The sequence below is a fragment of the Pelodiscus sinensis genome, chromosome 22 (genome assembly GCF_052426305.1).
Source record: "Pelodiscus sinensis isolate ZL-2025 chromosome 22, ASM5242630v1, whole genome shotgun sequence".
Lineage (NCBI taxonomy): Eukaryota > Metazoa > Chordata > Testudines > Trionychidae > Pelodiscus > Pelodiscus sinensis.
The window spans coordinates 5,910,288-5,931,072 of NC_143073.1; the positions used below are offsets into that span (position 1 = coordinate 5,910,288).

At 51.9% G+C, this 20,785-nt stretch overlaps 1 protein-coding gene across 2 annotated transcripts in view; it reads left to right on the forward strand.

Annotated features, from left to right (window-relative positions):
• LOC142819544 (perilipin-2-like) overlaps positions 1-20,785 on the forward strand; it is a 52,123-nt gene that overhangs the window by 5,077 nt on the left and 26,261 nt on the right. The window contains exons 2-5 of one of the 2 annotated variants that reach the window (XM_075907454.2): positions 1,023-1,221; positions 2,516-2,598; positions 3,956-4,211; positions 7,203-7,390. In XM_075907454.2, coding sequence (XP_075763569.2) covers positions 1,023-1,221; positions 2,516-2,598; positions 3,956-4,211; positions 7,203-7,390 — 726 coding nt within the window. The remainder of the gene's footprint in view (positions 1-1,022; positions 1,222-2,515; positions 2,599-3,955; positions 4,212-7,202; positions 7,391-20,785) is intronic. The other variant, XM_075907455.2, reaches the window with a different exon arrangement.

The window sequence follows — 20,785 nt, forward strand, 5'->3', positions numbered from 1 at the left end:
ACCGCCTCCATAGAAACATGCAGCCCTTGACCACTTACCAAAATCGCGGAGTGGCTCCCCCATCAAAAATTACTGCCCACCCCTGTGCTAAAGTGCACAGAGAGTGGGGCCTGTGGTGGTCTGGAGAGCAGTGGAGTTAGGGAGCGGATGCACTGCAGCCACAGATAAGACTGCTTCACCAAAGGCCGATGGAGATGAGGCTACGCACAGCCCTGGCTGCAAACCTTCTGCACTTTTCCCAGGAACAACAGCTCTTGCACAAGAGGGGGTTTTGCACAAAAAGGAGCCATGTAGACGGCTCCTTTTTGCACAAAAGCCTGTTGGGCAAAAACGGAGCCTCATTAATTATGCAAATGAGGCGCAGCGATATTCCTCGCTCCGCCTCATTTGTATTATTTTTGCGCAAGCGACTATAGTATAGACACAGCCATTCAGTAGATTATAAGCCTTCCAATGATACCTTCCAGGAGTTAGTGTGCAGGAAGTATTTTCCAGTGATGCATATTCATAAGCGTATTTTCAGAAAGCCGCTGGCAGAGGGAAGGCGCTGGCAGCAAGGGGCTTGGCCTTGGGGCACGAGAAGCCAGTGAGGGGGTTCCAGGGTGCCAGAGGATTTCTAAGGGCGGCGTTTAACCGGTGGCATCATGCGGTAGGGCGGCGGCTATTCAGGCCTGAAGGCAGTGGTCAATGGAACCGACCGTCAATGGGCAATGTGGCGGGGGGAGGGGCAGCTCTGTGCTGCTGGAAGGGGCGGGACTTCAGGCAGAAGGGGCGGAGCTGGAAGTAGCCAGCTCTGAGTACCACCAGCACTCCGTGGCAATTTAAAGGGCTTGGAGCTCCAAGTGCTGCCGCCGCCGTGGTGGTGGCTGGAGCACTGGGCCCTGTAGAATTGCCAGACCCCTGGGCAGAAGCCTCCTTTGCTTCCCCTCCCCCTTCGGCGGGCCCGGCCGTGGCACTGAAACGTGGCTGTAAAGACGTTTGCCAGCAAGCCAGGCTCACGCAAGCCCCTTCTCCCCCCCTAGGGCAACACCCTGGCGCGCCTCGCCAGCATCCCTCTGTTCAACTCGGCCTATCAGATCGCCGTGTTCACCTACGTGGACATTAAAAGTGTCCACCCCCTGGTGGGTTTCTTCTGCGGCGTGGCCGAGCACAGCGTGAGCGCCGTGGTGGGAGTGGCAGTGACGGCAGCCACTCCGGTCATGCAGAGGCTGAAGGTGCCAAGTGAGTAAGGCCGGGGGAGGGGGGCGAGCGAGGCTTTCTGTGGGACATCGCTGGGACGGATCAGATTGACTCTCGCACGGGCCTGGCCTTTCTTTGCCCTATCTGAATATTGCCACGTCTGGAGGAAAGCCAGAATGGCACCAAAGTATGGGTGCAAGATTCCCAGCCTGCGCTACAAATGAAGTCCACCCTCCACGTGGCATGGGACCCACCCCACTCTGGGCTTGGGCTTCTGGAACAAACCAAGGAGCAGCAAGATAACTAAGTTCAGCTCAGATCTTCTCCTCAGGCTTGGTTGCACCTAAGATTCCTCCCCTAGGACTACTCAGCCCACACCCTAGATCAGTGTTTCTTAAACCGTGTTCCGTGGCACACCGGTGTGCCACGGAGAACAGAATTCAAAATGGCTGCCCTTAAAGGGGCAGGCAACCTTTTTTTTTTTCTTAACAAAAAATCCTTGGTGTTCCACATAAAAAAAAATTTACTGTTTGGTGTTCCTTGGTCTTAAAAAGTTTAAGAAACACGGCCCTAGATCCTCTTTCCCCAGAAAAGCTTCTCCCAGCTCTCTTCTGTCCAAGCAGGGTAATGCACTACCTGTCCCAGAAAATTAGTAATGTGCCTTCATGTTTTCCTACCAGATTAGAATTCTGCTCACTAGGTTGGGCAATTGTAGCTCAACACAGCTCCCCTGATCCAATATTCCTTTGGTGTTCACTTCCTGCAAATCCTTCCCACAAGAGTTTTTCAGAGTCAGGAATTTTTTTTGGATACAGCAATTTTTAAGTGAATCTTTGGCTGCATCCCTGCTCCTTGTAGGCAGGGCTCTCTGCCAAGACTACAGCTCCCATGAGGCATCACTGCATCCCTCTTGGTGAGGAGAGGCAATTCCATGGTTGCAGTGCATCATGGTAAATGAAGTCCAATAGGGGACCCCAACCCCTAGAGGAGAATGGAAGCAGGAGGCACCTGGAATACAATTTCCATGAGGTTCCATATTGAAATATTTTGGTTTGGGGGTGTTTGGAGGTTTTTTTTTTATAGAGAACTGAAGTTTTCTGTTGGAGAGAAACAATTTTATGAAAAACGTAGTTTAGTCAATAACCCAAGTTTCCATTTTAAACCAGACTTGGCAAAATGTTTGCAGCAGCCCAAATTTGAAACCTGAACCCAGATTTGGATCCAGATTTCACAGACATCCCCAGTCCATCCTGTGTGGGCCAGAACCACCCTGAGTCCTAGCTGTGGGTGCTCATTTGTGACCAGTGCATATGGGTTTTGTCTTTCTTTTGCCTAGTAGCTGCAGTGAATAGCGTCACGCTGAGAGGCGTGGATGAGCTGGAGAAAAGATTCCCCATTCTGGATCAGTCAGCAGACGAGGTAAAAGGCCCATGGTGGTCCCTTGCTTTGAGATCTCAGGGAGGTCCCCTCTGTGCTGTTGTGGACACTGGGACTAAGGAAACCGCCACTAAACCAGCCTGTTTTCTTACTCATAACTTGTGGGTTCTATTCTGGGCTCCGGATGGAGGGAGTAAGGTCTAGTGGTTAGAGAAGGGGACTGGAAGTCAGGACTCCGGCTTTTGATTCCCAGCTCTGACGCTGACCAGCTGTGTAGCCTTGGGAGGCTCACGTTGCACTTCCGCGACTCAGTTTCCCCACCTACAACATGGGGATAATCTCTGCTGCTCTGTAGGGAGCCGATAAGCCTCAGCTGGTTTGTAAAGCATTTTGGGAGCTCCCAGGGGAAGCCTTTCCTTTTTTTGTCAAATAGTGGTGCCGGGGAGGAGTGCGGGGGGAGAGAGAATTTCCTTCTTGTTGGCACGCCTGTGTTTTGAGACGTGAAAAAGTTATAGATGGACCAGAGCACATAGACATCGTCGTTGCAGATAAGCATCGGGCCGACCTGTTGCCGTACAGACCCCGATGGGGTCGTCTCTGGTGCAAAGCGCTGGAGGAGATAACCGTCCTTACGTATTTTCCCCCAAAGCACAGTTCCAGGTGGCACACACACCTGCCGTGCATGGCATGGCCACCAGAGGGCGCCACCAGTCTGCTCTTTGCAGCTGAGTGCCAATGCCAGGCAGGGTGGCCCCAGAGGCAAAGGAGGTGTCCTTGCTTGTCTGAGATCTTCTCCCTCCCTCCCTCCTGGCTGCCCTGGGAGTTAGGGAGACCCCCTCCAGGCCCTGCCGGAGGGGCAGAGCACTTGGTTTCGCTGCTCCTGCCCTGGCTTCATTGCCCGGAGCTTTGACTGCTGTGCCCTTGTGCCATGGTGCACAGTGCAATCACGCCCTCACCCCCAGAGAGCAGGGTACATCCTACCCCCCCCAACCCTCCACCTTGCCCCTCCTCTAACCTTCTCCCCCCACATCTTACCCCGCTCTTGAATTCACCCACCTCAGATCCCTCCCGGCACCTGAAATTTATGCCAACCTCCCTTCCCCCCACACTCAAAACTTTCCTACTCAATTTACTCTCTGCCCCAAACTTGTTCCCCAAATTTACCTGCACCCCCCATCCCACCTGGGCCCCCAAAATTGCTCCACAATTTACCTTCCCTCCAAACTTATCCGCACCTTAATCTTCCTCTTCCTTCTACTCCTCTGGCCCCCGATGCTACCAGGGCGGACTCTTCATGTACAGTCCAACACTTGACCTTGCGCCTAGCCCTCCGCTTTGCTGGGGAGCAAAGAGCCTGGTGCCTCCCCTCCCCCTTCATGCCCTTGATGCCTCTTCCCAGGTCCTTGGGACTGTGCGAGACAACCTGGCCACCAGCCTGGAGCAGCTGCAGGCCCGCGCTGCCGCGCGGTGGAGTCAGCTGACAGAGAGGGCCGCCGGGACGGTGGAGGACGTGATGGGCATTGCGACCTTGGGGGTGAACACCTTCCTGAACACCACTGTCCTTGGACAAGCGCTGGAGCTTGGGGCCCAGGCAGCGCTGAGCCGCGTAGAGAAGATGGCGGAGCATTATCTCCCTGCCTTGGAGGAAGAAACAAGTGAGTAGGAACGACTCCCTTCACCAGCTGGGGAAACTGAGGCACGGAGCTCAAGGAAAGTGGCTTGCCCAATGTCGTCCCATGAGACAGTGGCAGTGTGAGGAATAGAACCCAGGAGTCCTGACACTGACTCCCTCAGTCCAAGAGTAGCTCATAGGATCTTGCAGAAAGCATGAGAAGGAATCCTTTCCCTTGCCACCGACATGCAGCCACCTCTGGGGCGGGATGTGGCAGCTGGTTAACAGCCACAGAGCGACTTTGCCCAGGGATCTCTCACCCAGTACTGCAATGCAGCCAGCTCTGGCGTGGAGCATTGCAGATTTCAAACAGCCACACAGGAACGGTTTGTAGAGGAAGTGGCAGAAAGGGAAGAGCCAAAATACGTCACTGAGAGGTTGGGGTTCCCACCAGCCTGGCAGCTTCCTGGCTGGGGTCCCCATAGGAATGATGTTAGCCCCGTTCCGACTCTCACACCCGCACCGCCACCTCCCTCCCAGATATAGCAGGTAGGGGAGGAAGTCAGCACTTTGCCCGTCGGCCAGCGGCTCTCACAGTTGTGCCCGTGTTCAGAAGTGGGAGGGGGTGGCAAAACCCAGATTCCTTGAGGCAGCCCACAGGCAGCCTGCTGCTTGGCTGCAGACACAGCCAATTCAGAAGGTGCTTGGAGCACTAACCACTCACCCACACTCCCCTTCTGGTGCTGGGAGTGGAACTCAGGCATCCTGACTCCCAGCCCTCCCCTCTCCCCCACTTTAACTATCAATCCTCCCCTCCCACACACCCCAGCCCCCTCCTGCCTGGGTGCTGAGCGTGTGACTTCCTGCGCTTTGCTGCAGGTGCCCCAGGTCTGTCTCTGCTGCTGCTGGCCCTGGGTGCGGACGTGCCGGTTAGGGGAGGACCGGGGGCTGCTCCTAGTCAACTGGTGTCACTCCCGATTTCCTCTGGGCTTGCTGACACTCCACAGACACCCCTGCAGCCTGGGCAGCTGTGACACCCACCCTAGTGACTCTCCCTCAGAGGCCACATGGGCTCTGGCACGTCCGACCTGCCAGGCCTGGTGATCTGGCTGCATTTGCACAGCCATCCCATGGTGGGCGTGACCTGCGATGCTCTAGGCCTCCGGAGATGGGGAGCACTGAAGGGACAGGGGCTACCCCGGAGATCCCTACCGCCACCCAGGGGCTCATGGGGAAGGAATCCCAGGACTGAATGGGGGCCTGCCGGAGCTAAAAACACCAGCGGGGGCGCTGGGGCACCAAATGCAGGCTTGTTAAGATCAGCTCATTGCCAACAGGCGTTGTTGTTCCATGGTGGCTTTGGAGTGGGGGCTGCGGAGCCTTCGTTATTGCCAAGAGAATTCTAAGCATTAGGGTTACATGCTAGATTGTTATTGTAGGGTTGGCTATGGGGGGTAGGCCGCACACCCTGGTTTGTTAGGGTAGGGTTACACACACTCATTTGTTATTATAGGGTTGCTCATGGGGGCTAGGCCGCACTCTCTGGTTTTATTATTGTAGAGCTGCACACCTTGGTTTGTTATTATAGGGTTGCCCAAAGGAGTTAGGCTACACACTGAGTTTGTTATTGTAGGGGTGGCTATGGGGGTAGGCTGCACACCCTGGTTTGTTAGGGTAGGGTTACACACACTCATTTGTTATTATAGGGTTGCCCAAAGGAGTTAGGCTACACACTGAGTTTGTTATTGTAGGGGTGGCTATGGGGGGTAGGCTGCACACCCTGATTTATTATTGTAGGGCTGCACACACTCATTTGTTATTCTAGGGTTTCCCATACGAGTTAGGCTACACACACAGCTTGTTATTGTAGGGTTGCCAATGGAGGTGAGGCTGCTCACCTTGGTTTATTATTGCAGGGTTGCACACACGTGTTTGTTATTGTAGGGTTGCACACACGTGTTTGTTGTTGTAGGGCTGCACACACGTGTTTGTTGTTGTAGGGCTACACACACGTGTTTGTTATTGTAGGGTTGCACACCCTGCTTTGATACTGCAGGATTGCCCAGGGACACTGTTTTACACACACTGCTTTGCTCCTGCAGGGCTGCCTGTAAGCCCTGGTCTGCCCACAGGGCCTGTTAACAGCCGTCGCACTGATCAAAAGCCTCCCCAAAGCCCTGCGGCGCTTTGCACGGGGATTTGCACAGACAAAGGCAGCTGGCTGCCCTGAGCTCCCCCAGCGCGGCAGGGCCTTTGCTGCTCACTGACCCGGAGCAGAATTCTGCTGCGCAGCATTTCTCCAATGTTCGGCTCTGTCCAAACCGCCCGCCCCTGGGCCTTCCCTCCCGGGGCCTGCCCTTAGCCTGCGGTCGCTCCGCAGCGAGCTCCTGCTGCCCTGGAGCCTGAGTTCTCAAACCCACGGCGATGACAATGGAGGGCCGGGGATCTCCCAAACCCATGTTAGCCAGGCCCCTTGGCAGCCCTGCTCCAGCTCCGTGTACGCTGGGATGCCAGCAGTCCCTTGGAAACCGCGGGGCGCTGTCTTTGCAGGACAGATCTGTGGGAATTCTCATGGGAATTCTCAAAGTCCAGATCCTGACGTTCCACCTTAACAAACTGGGAGGAGAATCTGGCTCGAGGGCTTCGGTTTGGCCCGGGTGTAGACAGAAGGGCCGGCTAGTACGTGCAGCTTCCAGTTGGATCTGGAGTTTGGCCCGTCTCCCCCTGCCGCCCTTACCTGTGGTGTTGGGGGAGGGGGAGGGAAGCATCCTGAAATGTTGCCTGGGCCGGCAGATTGTCTCGAGCGTTTTCAGCCTCTATCCCCTGAGCCGTGGGAGACCCTGCACAGGTTCAGCGGGCGCCCAGGGGCGCAGTTCTGATCCCGTCCAGTAGAGGGCAAGCGTGCTCCCCCTCCCCCACGGACCATACCTCATTTTCACAGGGCGCAAACCTCTTTTGGTACCTTTCCTCATCCCCCTCCATCCAACCTCACCTCCTGTCCCATCGTCTGTCCTGTCCCCTGCCAAAAAACCAGGCAGGCAGGTGCCGAGCCTCACGGGCACAGAGCAGAGACCGGACAGCAAGCGGACCCCTGCCGGGCGGCTGCAACTTCGGATTACTACCTCTGCCAGGCGAGCGTACCGGAGTGCGGGGTCGTATGCAGAAGGACTATGGCGTTGGATGCGTTGGGCCCTGAACCAGCTGCTGGAGCTTGCTGTGGAGGTATAGTATGGATTTATTGCTATGGGTTAGCTACAGGATCCCGCTTGCTGGAGCACACATAGGAACTCTGGGTTTGCCCCAGCTGCTTCTGTGCTGTTTCCTATCCCCCGAAGGCGGTGAGTTAGGTTTGTGATCAGAAAAATCTTACGGGGAGCAGCTAGCAAAACAGGCTCCTTGTCAACTTCTGAGGCTGTGTCTACTCTACACTGTTCTTTCAGAAAAAGTTACGCACATTGCAATTCGCAATGTGCGTAGCTTTTTCTTCTTCTTTTTTCAGAAGAGGCTTTTCCGACATTTGGCCCGTCTACACTGGGCCAAATGTCAGAAACCCCCCCTTTTTTGGAACATCCCTTCTTCCTCGGAAAACAAGGTTTATAGGGATGCCAAAAAATCACTTCTGCCCTTCTGAATTTTTTTTTGGAAGAACAGACACATTCCCTGCAATGTTGACATAGCCTGAGGGTGGAGCGAGGGTTATTTATCTTATGCACTAACAGGAGTGTTGTGAGCAAGACTCGAGGTCATTCTTCCGCTCTACTCTGCACTAATTAGGCCTCAGTTGGAGTATTGTGTCCAGTTTTGGGCACCATATTTCAAGAAAGATGTGAAGAAATTGGAGAAGGTCCAGAGAAGAGCAACAAAAATGATTAAAGTTCTAGAAACAACCTGTAAGAGAAGACTTAAAGAATTGGGTTTGTTGAGTCTAGAAAAGAGAAGACTGAGAGGGGACATGATAACAGCTTTCAAGTATCTAAAAGGGTGTTACAAGGGGGAGGGATAAAAATTATTCTCCTTGACCTCTGAGGATAGGACAAGAAGCAAGGGGCTTAAATTGCAGCAAAGGGAGGTTTAGGTTGGACATTAGGAAAAACTTCCAAATTTCAGGGTGGTTAAACACTGGAATAAATTGCCCAGGGAGGCTGTGAAATTTCCATCTTTGGAGCTATTTCAGAGCAGGTTCTGTCAGGGATGATCTGGATCAGGGGTCGGCAGCCTATGGCTTGCAAGCCAAATATGGCTCAGTAGGGAGCCAGATACAACTCTTTTGCAACTCCAGTTGCAGATCCAGCTCCCACCCCCACTCCATCCCGCTCCCTCTGATGGGGCAGTGCTGGTCTCATCAGTGCACAGGTGGGGCACTGAAGCCCAAAGCAGCTAAGTGACTAACCCAAGGATACACAGGAAGCCTGTGTCAGAGGACAGAATTGACACTCCCCCCTCCCCTCCACACACACACACACACACACACATCTTCTGAGTCTCAGGCTAATTGCTGGATTGACCCCCCCACATCTTCTGAGTTGCAGGCTAATTGCTGGATTGACCCTCCACATTTTCTGAGTCGCAGGCTAATTGCTGGGCCAACCTTCCTGCTCCGCAGAGAAATGCAGCATGAAAGAGGTCAGCCCACAGCGGTCTCAACCCAGCCCCTTCACACTTAATGCACTTGGTATTTTTTTCCCCTAAAAATAATAACACATCTCATTGCTCAACCCTGCAATTTCCCCTCAAGGATTAGCTGAGCGACTTTCATCCCTCCGGGGGCCTGTATTGAGACACAGGGCTTTGAAAGGCAGCCATCAAGCACACAGCACAGCACAGCTCCACCCTGGCTAAATGCAGAGGGTGCGATGTGGTAGGATCTGGCCTGGTTGCCAGGAGCCAGAGGAGGAGGATGGGGGTGGAGCCCCGTGCTAGGCCATGTGCAGCCCCGGCGCCACAGCAGTGATGACAGGTAATGTGCCTGCTCTTGACGACAGCCCCATGACCTGCAATTTGGCACAGTGGGTTGTGAGGACGGCGTGGCTTGCCACGCAGGGAGTCCAGCCGGCTTTGTGTGCCTCCCCAGAAACGATGGGCTATGGGGAGGGGGAGGGCTTTTGCACTTCTACGCCTGTGTCTGCATGTGCATGCTCGTCAGTGCTTGGGTGCATGAATGCACACGTGTGTGTGCTGATCAGGGGGCGCCTGTTGGTCAGGGCCTGCGTGTGCAAGTCCATGTGTCATATATGGCTCCGCTCTAAGGGCAAATCTCAGTGCAATTTTAACTCTTCACTTTCTTGCGGTGGTGCTGGCTGCAGGACGTGCCTGGAGGAAGGGATATTTTACGTGGCTGTGGGTATGTACCATGTATGTGCCCATCTGCACGCAGCGCTCTGGGCTTGTGGGCCGGGCTGTGTGCACAATCGTCAGTGTGCGTACGCCTGCGGTCTGGGCATATACAGGTGTGTGCATTGCACATCACCTTCGGCAGCGTCTGTTTCCCTGGCGAGGGGAGGGATAACTTTGAAAAGCAGACCCTGCCTGCTTCGCTTGATCTCGCCGGCCCCTTCGCCCCACGTGGAGCGGCTGCTGTGCACTGGGGAGGACGGATGGTCCCTCCTGCATTGACTAAAGATTTGCCATAGTCAGCCGGCTGTGTCCCGGCGGGTGCAAAGCATGGGACACCCCTCACGCTACGAGAGCCTCCCCACCGGCTCAGTAAATGGATGCACAGAGGCTGAACCTTAAAGGAGACACAGAGCAAATCTGCATGATGCGATGCTAGACTTGCCGTAGCTCTGTCCGTCGCAGCGCTCAACAGTGGAGCTGGCCTATGTGTTTGTACAGCTCCTAGCGCAACAGGTTCCTGGGTGCTCTTGCCATGTGACTAATTGCGCACACAAACTAACGTCCAAAGATCATTACTAACGTCAAGCCCTTGGAAGTCAGGAGATTCCAGCAGGAAAGTAGCGTGTGCATCCTTAATTCCCCCTGCGACGCCTCTGCAGTGAGACAGTCTTTCTCTTTTTTCCCTAACAGGCTCTGGCCCCATTCAATGTTGTGATCACTTGGGTACAGCTAGACTACAAGTTTTTGCCGGAAAAAGGTATGCAAAATGCGCTTTGCATTTTGCATACTTTTTCCGATTCTTTTGTCGGAAGAGGCTTTTCCAACATTTGGCCCGTCTAGACTGGGCCAAATGTCAGGAAAAAAAAACCCTCTTTCGAAAGCACCCTTCTTCTTCGTACAACAAGGAATACAGGGGCTTCCAAAAGAGCGTGTTTGCTCTTCTGCAAAAAAAGTGGAAGAATAAACATGTCCCCTGGATGCAGTGGAGTTTTTTCGAGATACCTCTGGTATCCCAACCTCCTCCCTCCCCCCCGCCCCGCAAGTCTAGCTATACCCTAGAGCAGCTATTTCATTATTTCACGCTCGTCGAGCCCTGCACCGAAGAGGGAACGATTAATTTCCTCATGGGATTTACAGGGCATTCATCCCTGTAGCATCCGAGCTCCACTGTGGAGTGCTCTGATGGTACGTCTAGCATCGCATCATGCAAACTTGCTCCATGTCCCCTTTAAGAGTCAGCCTCCACGCTCCCATTTACTGAGCGGGCGGGGGGACTCTCACAGCGTTGGGGTGTCCCATGCTTTCCACCCGCTGGGACACAGCCGGCTGCCTATGGCAAATGGTTAGTCAACGCAGAGGAGACGATCCGTCCTCCCCAGTGCACAGCAGCCTCTCCACGTGTGGTGAAGGGGCTGGAGAGGCCTAACAACATTCCCAGACTTTGACAAATGTATAGGTTGTAGATTGTCCATGATGTCCTGGGGTGGGGGGTTTACTGGGGGCTGTAGGCGATGACAGGTGATGTTCTCTTATTTTCCTTGTTGGGTTTGCCCCACCACCAACCCCTGCCGCGTTTGTTCTTTGGTCTCCTTTGTGGGGTAGCTCCTTCCCAGCTTAATCCTGTGCCGGTCCCCGAACCAGTCCTCATGTGGCTTGCATCGGCAGGGCTGCGAGGAGGTCAAAGGGGATGCTGGCAGCCGAGCGGGGCCAGCTGTGATTGGGGCGTGTGTCTCGCTCTAATGAGGGTTGGGTGGGATCTCTCGAGCCAGGGCAGGGTGCACCCTGTGCTCGTTAGTCCTGCTTAGTGGTTGCTAAAAGACATGCTGGCCCGTGAGGCCGTGCTGTGCTGCCAAGGCAGTCGTCATGGTGCCGTGTCGACGTCGGAGCAGGTTACGGAGGGGGCTTGTTTTGGGGAGGAGGGGGGAGCCAGCGAGCACACGGTGGCTGTGTCCGGGTGCATCACGGTTAACTGGAGTGATTGTCTGGGAGCAGTGTGACCAGCAGCGGTGCATCGCATTGGCTCTTGCCGATTACGGTGTCAGTTTCACCTTGCGCCCACACAAGGGGCTCTAGTCATGTGTTGCAGTCCCTCCTGTCTGAGCAGTCCCTGGTCCAGTGGCTTGTGGGGGAGGGGGGGGGAAAGGATTTTGGGAAGTTGGTTAAACTGGCTGGGAATTGGAATTCTTGGTCTGGCCCAGGCCTCTCTTTGCCTGGCAGTGCTGGACTCAGACTGAGATGGAAGGTGGGTTGTGCCCAAACTGTGCTGGGGAGGGGCAGCCAGCTACCCAATCCATTTCTGCAGGACACACCCTGATTCTGGCTATTCAACTTCCCTGAAAGGATTTGGGCCTGGCAGAACATCGGCATTGTCTCCTCTCATGGTCATGCTTCAGTGACTGATGGCAACAGGTCAGGAAGGAATCTTTCCTAAGCTGCTTCTCAGGTTGCTGGGAGTTCCACAGAGGCGTATGAGTCTGAGCATGGTGGATCAGGTCCGTGTTGGATTTCAGCTGGCTGCTGTCTTGGCCGACAGCACTGGCGATAGTGTGGTGTTTTAGATGCTGCTTGTAATTACAGCCACTCCCCGAGTTACGGACCAACACTTGGTCCGTAACTCCAAGTGTTCGTAACTCGGCTCCCATAGAGTGACATGGCGACCGCGCTGTTCGTAAGCGCAGATTGCCGTTCATAACTCGGATCCGCATTTACGACCGCTTTGGTCGTAAGTGGAGGCGGTCGTAACTCGGGGAGCAGCTGTATTTGAACTGCGAGCACTGGCTGTTGGGAGTCTGGAAGCACAGAAAACAGGAAGGAGGGGGGAGAAGATTAGCCAGAGCTGAGAGAGCTACAGAGGGGTGCAGCAACTTTGTAAAGAGGTTTCACTTTTGGTAAATAAAGGCCTGTTGAAGTTTTTTAGTACCTTGCTTGCATGATACAACATTGTGGCGACGAGGATGGATCTTTTGCCTCTGAACCCACCTGCACCCTTTCTGCAAAGCCCAGGTGAGCTTCCAATTGTTTTTACTGCCTGGACCAATATGTTTGATACTTATCTGCTTGCAATCAGTGCTCCAGAGATTTCTGAAGTAAGAAAATGTGCTCTGTTAATCCACTGCCTTGGAGCAGAAGGGCAGCATATATTTTACACTTTTCCCCTTGCAGATGATAAATATGAGACTGCACTCATTGCATTGAAGATCTTTTTTGTGCCAAAAGTGAATGTAGTAGCTAATCACTACAGATTTCACCAGCGTGAGCAGAAACCAGCATGTTGCTTCTCTGAGGAGCATGCATGTTGCTTCTCTGAGGAGTCTGATTGTAACTTGTGACTTTGGGAATATGGCAGATGAGATGATTAAAGACCAGCTCATTGAGAAAACAATCATGCTTTGTGTAAGAGAACGCTTGCTTCTAGAATCACAACGTACACTGGAAAAAGTAGTAACCATTGCTACCCAGATTGAATCAGCTATAGCAGAAGCCAAAATAATGAGCATGGATACAGGAGGCCCAGTTCAGGCTGTGACTCCTTTGCAGAAAAGTCCACTATCACTGCAGACAAACAATTACAAGGAGAAAGATAATGAAAAACCACAGAATCAGCACATTCAAAGCACAGCCAAAGCATGCTTTCGCTGTGGATCCCCACAACACCTCGCAAGCCACACAAGATGTCCTGCAAAAGTAGCTCAGTTCAATCACTGCAAAAAGATTGGGCATTTTGCTATGGTATGCCGCAGTAGCCAGTCCAATCAACAGGTGCATGCAGTTACAATATCAGATGTTACTGTGCTGAGTGTGAACAAAATCACTACTGCACATATTCCAGAACAGGTGCACTGTAAATGTTTCTGCCACATCTTCAGGCAGGGGTGGCCCGTGAGCCTAGGCAGACTAGGCGGTCACCTAGGGCGCCGCTGGCCTGGGGCGCCCCATGATGATGTCACAGGGCGCCCAGGCGCTCGATGATTACGTCACGGCCATTGACGGCCATGCAGGCGGGGGCGCCAATTGCGCCTTCCGCCTGGGGCGCCAGCTGCCGCAGCCGGCCTCAGGCCACTCCTGTCTTCAGGCAAATCACATCCTATTCAGCTAATGTTGGCCACTGGCTCAGCAGTATCCATACTACCTGATACCATCTATTTGCATCACTTTAAAGATGTGCTTCTTACTGAACCCAAACTTCACTTGGTGTGCTATTTGAAAAACCAAATTCCAGTACGTGGCTGCCTGCCAGCAACAGTGACTTCTGGTGATTGCTGTGTAACTGCAGAGTTCTACATTGTCCACAAAGGCACCCCTATGCTTCGCAGAGATTTATTGGCTGCTTTAAACCTCAGGGTAGTTAATGGACGAATTGATCTTCCTCCTCAAAGCGCTCTTGCGGTACACACACCAGTTTCAGCTGGGACCAGGTTAAGACCCAAGACCAGGTTGAGGAGAAACTTGGCTGTGCTTAAGGGTTTGTGCACCAAGTTAAAATGCGACATAATGTGATGCCTGTATGACAGAAGTTACGGCGCTTACCTTTTTCAGTCAGGGAAGCTGTTTCAGAGGAACTTAAAAAACTTGTTCAAAAGGACATTATTGAAGAGATTGGATTTCACCTATAGTAGTGACACAGAAGAAGGATGGAGGCATTTGCCTTTGTGTGGACTTAAGGGAGCCAAATAAAGCTATTGTGATTGACAGCCACCCTCTGCCTCACATAGAAGAAGTATTTGCAGAACTCCATGGAGCAAAAATGTTTTCTACTCTTGATTTGCAGAGTGCGTTCCACCAGGTTATGTTGCATGAAGACAGCAGAGACCTCACAGCATTTATTACACATGAAGGACTATTTCATTTTAAACGTGTTCCATACGGTCTTGCATCTGCCCCAAGTGCCTTCCGAAAAATGATGTCATTGATTCTGAAGAATCAACATGGAGTTCAGTGCTATCTGGATGATATTATTGTGTTTGGAAATACTTCTGAGGAGCATGACAGTAACCTGCAGTCTGTACTAAACTGCATCCAGCACAGCAGGCCTCAAGCTCAATTTGTCTAAATGCAAATTTAGACAAACAGAACTCTTGTTTCTGGGGCATACAATTTCACCGGCTGGACTAAAACCTGATCCAGATCATATCCTAGCAATTTCAAATGCTCCTCCTCCAACACATTTGCAAACCTTACGTTCCTTCTTGGGTCTTACCTCCTGGTATGCAAACTTAATTCCCAATTATGCTTCTGTCATTGAACCATTACGAGAATTACTACGGAGAAGTTCAACCTTGGTGTGGACAACGGATGCACAAGCTAGTTCGGAAACTGTGAAAGACTTGATTGTACATAGTCCAGTACTTGCACTCTTCAGTCCTGCATTGTCCTCAATTGTGATTACTCATTCTTCTGATTACGGACTTGGGGCTGTCCTCACACAACTTCATGAGGACAACACGGAGAGGACTGTTGCATTTGCTTCAAGGACACTGAGTGATGCTGAGAAAATATTCTACAGTTGAAAAAGAAACGCTTGTGTCTGGGCTACTGAAAAATGGAGAACTTAACTGTGGGGCCGCACATTCAAGTTGCACACAGCCCTTTGACAACATTGCTAACCACAAAAGGACTGGGAAGAGCAGGAAATTGTATTGCTAAATGGTCTGCAAGACTATTCTCTTTCAATTGTGAACTGGAATATAAGCCTGGAAACTAAAATGTGATAGCTGATTGCCTTTCTCGCCTGCCTTTGTCTTCACCAGACGGTCCACTGGAGGATGAGGATGAACTAGTTGCGCTTATTACAAGCACTCTTGCTGCAGTTACAAGAGAGCAATTCCAAGCTGCTTGTTCAGCATGTCCAATTCAACAAAAGCTACGTGAATTTCTGACAAAGAGATGGCCCAGTAACCCTAAAAACCTTGACCCAGTTTTGCTGCCTTATGTTAGAGTTCGGGATGAACTTTCTTTGCTTAAGGGCTGTGTGCTACAAAGTACACATCGGCTACTTGTGCCAGAAGAATTACAGTCAAAACTCATGCACCTGGCACACGATACTCATCAAGGAATTGTCAGAACCAAACAACGATTACGGGATCTGTATTGGTGGCCAGGGATGGACTCCCAAACTGAAGCATTCATAAAATCCTGTGTCACTTGCCAAATGCATGATAAGACAGCAGCGACATGTACCCCACCATTACAGCCTGTTCCTCTTCCTGATTCTGCATAGGAAAAAGTTGCGATTGACATCGTAGGATCCTTTGATACTGCTTCCATTGACTGTTGTTATGCCATCACTTTAATAGACTATTTCGGTAAATGGCCTGAAGTAGTGTTTACATCGCAAATCTCTTCCGCTACAGTAATTAAGTTCCTCTCTACAGTTTTTAGCAGGGAAGGTAACCACAAAGAACTGGCTTTGGATAATGGTAGTCAATTTACTTCCCTGGAATTTGAAAATTTTCTAGCTGAGAGGAATATTTTATGTAGAAGATCATCCCTGTATTACCCTCGAGCCAATGGGAAAATCGAAAGGTTTAACAGAAGCTTGAAAGAGAATTTGCAAATGGCTAAACTGGAAGGGCAATTGTTATTGATTTCTTGCAAGCATACAGGGCTACACGACATGCCACAACACAAAGATCACCCTCAGAGTTACTGCATGGAAAACAGATTAATACGAAACTGAACATTGCTGGATTGTTAAAGGCAAGACCCAATGCACCAAACGAGGATGATGTGAGAAAAGCAGTTGAACAGAGCCAAGAAAAGTATAAGGCTTTCACAGTCAAATGGCAGGGTGCTAAGGAACCAAAGTTTGAGTGCGGTTCCTTCGTTAGAGTAAGAAAACCTGGAATTTTATGCAACGGGGATCATAAATTCACATCTCTTCTTAAAATCATTGAGAAGAAAGGACCTTACACCTATCGACTTTCTGATGGGTGGGTATGGAATGCTTCTTATCTTGCACCTGCCTATGCACCAAGAGGAGATGATGCCAACACCCAGTTCGCGTTGGATGACTTCACCGTAGCACCAACACAACAAGACATTGCACTAGAAACGGGGTTTGAGAGATTTTCTGTCAGACCCAGATGACCACCTGTCTAGACTAGAAACTATGGGTGTGTCTAAACTACATTAGATTAGGCTGATCGGCAAAGGGAAATGAAGCCGCGATTTAAATAATCACGGCTTCATTTAAATTTAAATGGCTGCTGTGCTGAGCCGACAATCAGCTGATCAGCTGTTTGTCAGCTCAGCTCACTAATCTGGACGCTCCCGAGCCAACCTGAAAGCCCTTTATCGACCTCCCCATTATGCCTCGTAGGATGAGGTTTACCAGGGAGGTCGATAAAGGGCTTTCATGTCGGCAGGGGAGCGTCCAGACTAGCGCGCTGAGCCGACAATCAGCTGTTTGTTGGCTCAGCACAGCAGCCATTTAAATTTAAATGAAGCCGCGATTATTTAAATCGCGGCTTCATTTCCCTTTGCCCAACAAACAAATCTACATGGCTCCGTCGACGGAGCCATGTAGTTTAGACGTATCCTATGTTATGTAGTATTTACAGTGTTTTCAGTGTCATATTTCTGCTGACCAGTATAGTGGCTTGTTCCATATTTGTTGTTGTGATTCGAACAACAATGTTTATTTTATAATTGAGAGAGCATCTTAAGAGAGGAGGGAATGTGATGTTTTAGATGCTGCTTGTAATTATTAGAACTGGGAGCACGGGCTGTTGGGTGTCTGGAAGCACAGGAAGGAGGGGGGAGAAGATTAGCCAGGGCTGAGAGAGCTACAGAGGGGTGCAGCAGCTTTGTAAAGAGCTTTCACTTTTGGTAAATAAAGTACTGTTGAAGTTTGTTAGTACCTTGCTTGCATGATACAACAGATAGCCAGAGCAAAAGGCATGTGCCACTACAGCTTGAGCTAAGGAGCAAGGCCTGGGAAGGACTCAACCTCTCAGTGCAGCAGGTGCAGCATTCATTCACCCGTGGATTGAATGTGCACCACGGATGCTGGAACAGTCTTCGTCATACGCTCGCATCAGGCCCACATGAAAGGGTTGAGGCTGCCAGCTAGCAGGCTTAAGTGTGTTCGTTCCAGCAGTAGTCTTCTTCTTAAACCCTTGTACTCTGAGTGGAGCATTAGGTCATCCTCAAGTCTCCTCCACTTCACTCTGTCTTGAGACAAAACTTCTAGCTGACTCCAGGAGAACCTCAGTTGTTGTCCTTCAATCTCAGTCGATCTTCTCCACGTTGTCCGAGGTCTTCCTCTTTTGCGTTTTCCTTGCAGGTTCCATGGGAGAGCTTGACGGACTAGGCTGGATGATGGTTTTCTGAGAGTGTGGCCTAGCCATCCCCACGTTCTCTCTTGATTTGAACGTCAAGTGGTTCTTGTCCTGCTCTGTTTCAAAGCTCCTCATTTGTGACAAAGTCTTGTCATTTGATGTGAAGGATGTACTTCAGGCATCCGTTTAGGAATGTCTGTAGCTTGTAATTTGAAGACTTTTTAGTATGCCAGGTCTCGCATCCATACAAGAGCACGCTCTTCACATTTGTGTTGAAGATTCGCAGTTTTGTCTTCGCAGATATTATTTGTGAACTCCATATGGGACGAAGAGTCTTGAATCCAGCAGTAGTAGCTCATGCTATTCGTGCGGAAAGTCTGGAATCCAAATTCTGCTATCCATCATGGTGTGGTCAGTTACACGTGACCTGAGCATCTGTGCAGCAAGGACTCGACTCCTAAAGCCCTTTCTCAGCATGCTCAGGGGTCGGTGTGGAATCTAGGACTATGAAAACCCCAGATGGCATAAGTAGGCTGGGTTGACTTGGTTTTAGGATTGGTCCAAAGTCTGGGGCAGGGCTGTGGCGATGGAAAGAGGAAGGAAGCAATCTGCCTCGGGTGTAACTCTTCCTTAGCAAACCACCTCTCTGTGTGGAGAAATCGACACGCCAGCGAGCGTGGGAAGGCGCTGCTGGGAGCACGCAGCTCTTAGCTGCAATTTGAGGCACTTAGGAGAACAAACAGCTTCCTGCATGGCACGGTGACTTGCAAAGACTAAAAAGAGCAGCCCCCCACGCCCTGCCCCACTGCACAAAGCAAAGGAGCAAGAGCCAGGAAAAGGCAGCGGGAAAGAGAAATTGACACACTGTCTATGGAGCCATGAAAAGAGCTGTCTTTGTGCTGAGGTTTTAGTCCCAGCTGTGTCTCGGGCCGGCTATGATATTAATGCTCAAAGGCATTTTCAAAAAGCAATGTGCCCCTGTGGATCCAGAGCCTTATATGGCCAGCACCTCCGATGATATAAGTCACATAAATAGAACAGAAGTGGAGCGACAGCCGATTCACACCAGCTGTGGATTGGGCCCGTTGACTTCAATGGAGCAGGGCTGATTTACAACACTGGGGAGTTGGCCAGTTTTTCAGCCCCAAATTTTTGAACAGGATTAATCACAGAGCTCTCCCCAAAGCAGGCATTACCTCTATTATATAGACCAGCGGGGCGCAACCACGGGGGTTGTGGCTGTCTTCCTGGGGGGTCCCACCGCTTTGATCCGGGCTGGCCAGTATTTTCTTTTCCTGGCTCGGCACCCAACATTGCAGACAAGTCTGCTATTCCCATTTTACAGATGGGAAAACTGAGGCCATGGACTTTGGGGCACAGGAAAGATTTGACCATAGGTTTCCAGAGCTCTAAACTGGTGTTCAAACAGTGGGCCAGCCCTCCTTGGCTCTCCGCTCCTTGTAATGCCAGCACTGCACAGCAGAAATTCCCCTGGGCCATTCCAGCCTGTGGAATGAGCTTTTTCCCCCTTGCCACCTGCCACCAGTTCCTTTGGCCAAGAAATGTCAGGAATGCTCAGGTAGCTGCTGTCCCATGGCCAGGAACCCGGCTGCTTTGCTGCTGAGCAAACCGGATGCTCACTTCAGCAGGGGGGAATATTTTCAATGTTGTTTCCTGCTTCCCGAGGCTGGTAAATAAACAGGGTGGCTTTGTTTGGCACACAGCTTCCGAGCTGGAGCGTAGGGTTACCGTGAGTTGCCTTAATGCTCCTAACTGCTGGGGGTGGGGGGATTGTTAAAGTTAGGGGAGTTTTAGTGGATGGGCCAGGAAACCTTGAACACCATAGTCAGGGGGGACTGTTTCTCAGTTTCCCATTTCAGCCTGATCCAAGGCTGGTGGGCGGGGGGAGCCCATTTGCCAGGCTGCCAACGCCGCTTGCTCACATTTTAACCCAGAGCAGTGAAACCATCGCAGCTGTGTTCCCAGGTGCCAGGTTTGTATCATGTGTGATGGTGTCTAGCGTGGGTCCAAGCAGAGCTGTCCCATCCATAGGACAGACCAGGGCAACCGCCCCAGACCCCGCGCTTTGGGGGACCCCACGCTTCACGGTTAGTGGGGGACCTGGCGCCGGAGGCAGTGAGCGACCTCATCTCATCCTCCCCCTCCACCCCATCAGTTCCCAGCATCACTTGGAGGAGGGGGCAGAAGTGGGAAAGAGGCAGGACGGAGGGCTTGGGAGAAGGGATAGAATGGGAGTGGGGAGGGGGCGGAGCAAGGGCAGGAAAAGGCAGGGGGCAGAACCAGGGCGGGAAGACGTGGGGTGGGGTTTGGCAGAAGGGGTGGAGTGGAGGCAGGGCAGGCTGGAGCCAGGTTGCCGGTTGCTGCCTACTCCCACCTCCCCCAGTAACCCTCCAGACTGCCCTAGACACCACGTCCCCCTGAAGCGGGCATCCCCCAAAGTCCAGGGCCCAAGGCAGCTCTGAAAATATCAGCCCAAACGTTGCTGGAGCCAGGCCCATGTTCCTGAATCTTGGCGGAGTTGGGCCCACGGGCCCATATAACTCGCCACCATGGCTGTGTTAGTGTCGTGTGGCCAGTGGGGGGCTGGGCTGCCATGCCTGGATAGTTATTGTAGGGTTTCTAAGGAGGGTATAGGGCAGCCATGGCCAACCTGTGGCTTGCGAGTTGCATGCGGCTCTTCCCTTCTCCCCAGGTGCAGCTTGCAAAGCCCCCCCCCCCCATGCCCCTGAAAATGGCCCTCTCCTCCGGGCTCCCTGATGTGGCCAAAAAGCCTCTAAATGCATTTTCTTAAAGGGGCAGGCCCTTTTTTTTTCTTACTCAACAACTTTGCCCTGGATCTACTGCTATCTTGGCTCTTTGCCCGGAATGGGTTGGCCACCCCAGTGTAGGGGCTTCTGGGATAGGGTCGCTAAGAGAGATGGCACCGGTCTCTGCTGTTGCTATGCAGCAGCCTAGGTTCAGCATCCTTTCCAAGCAGCCCCCT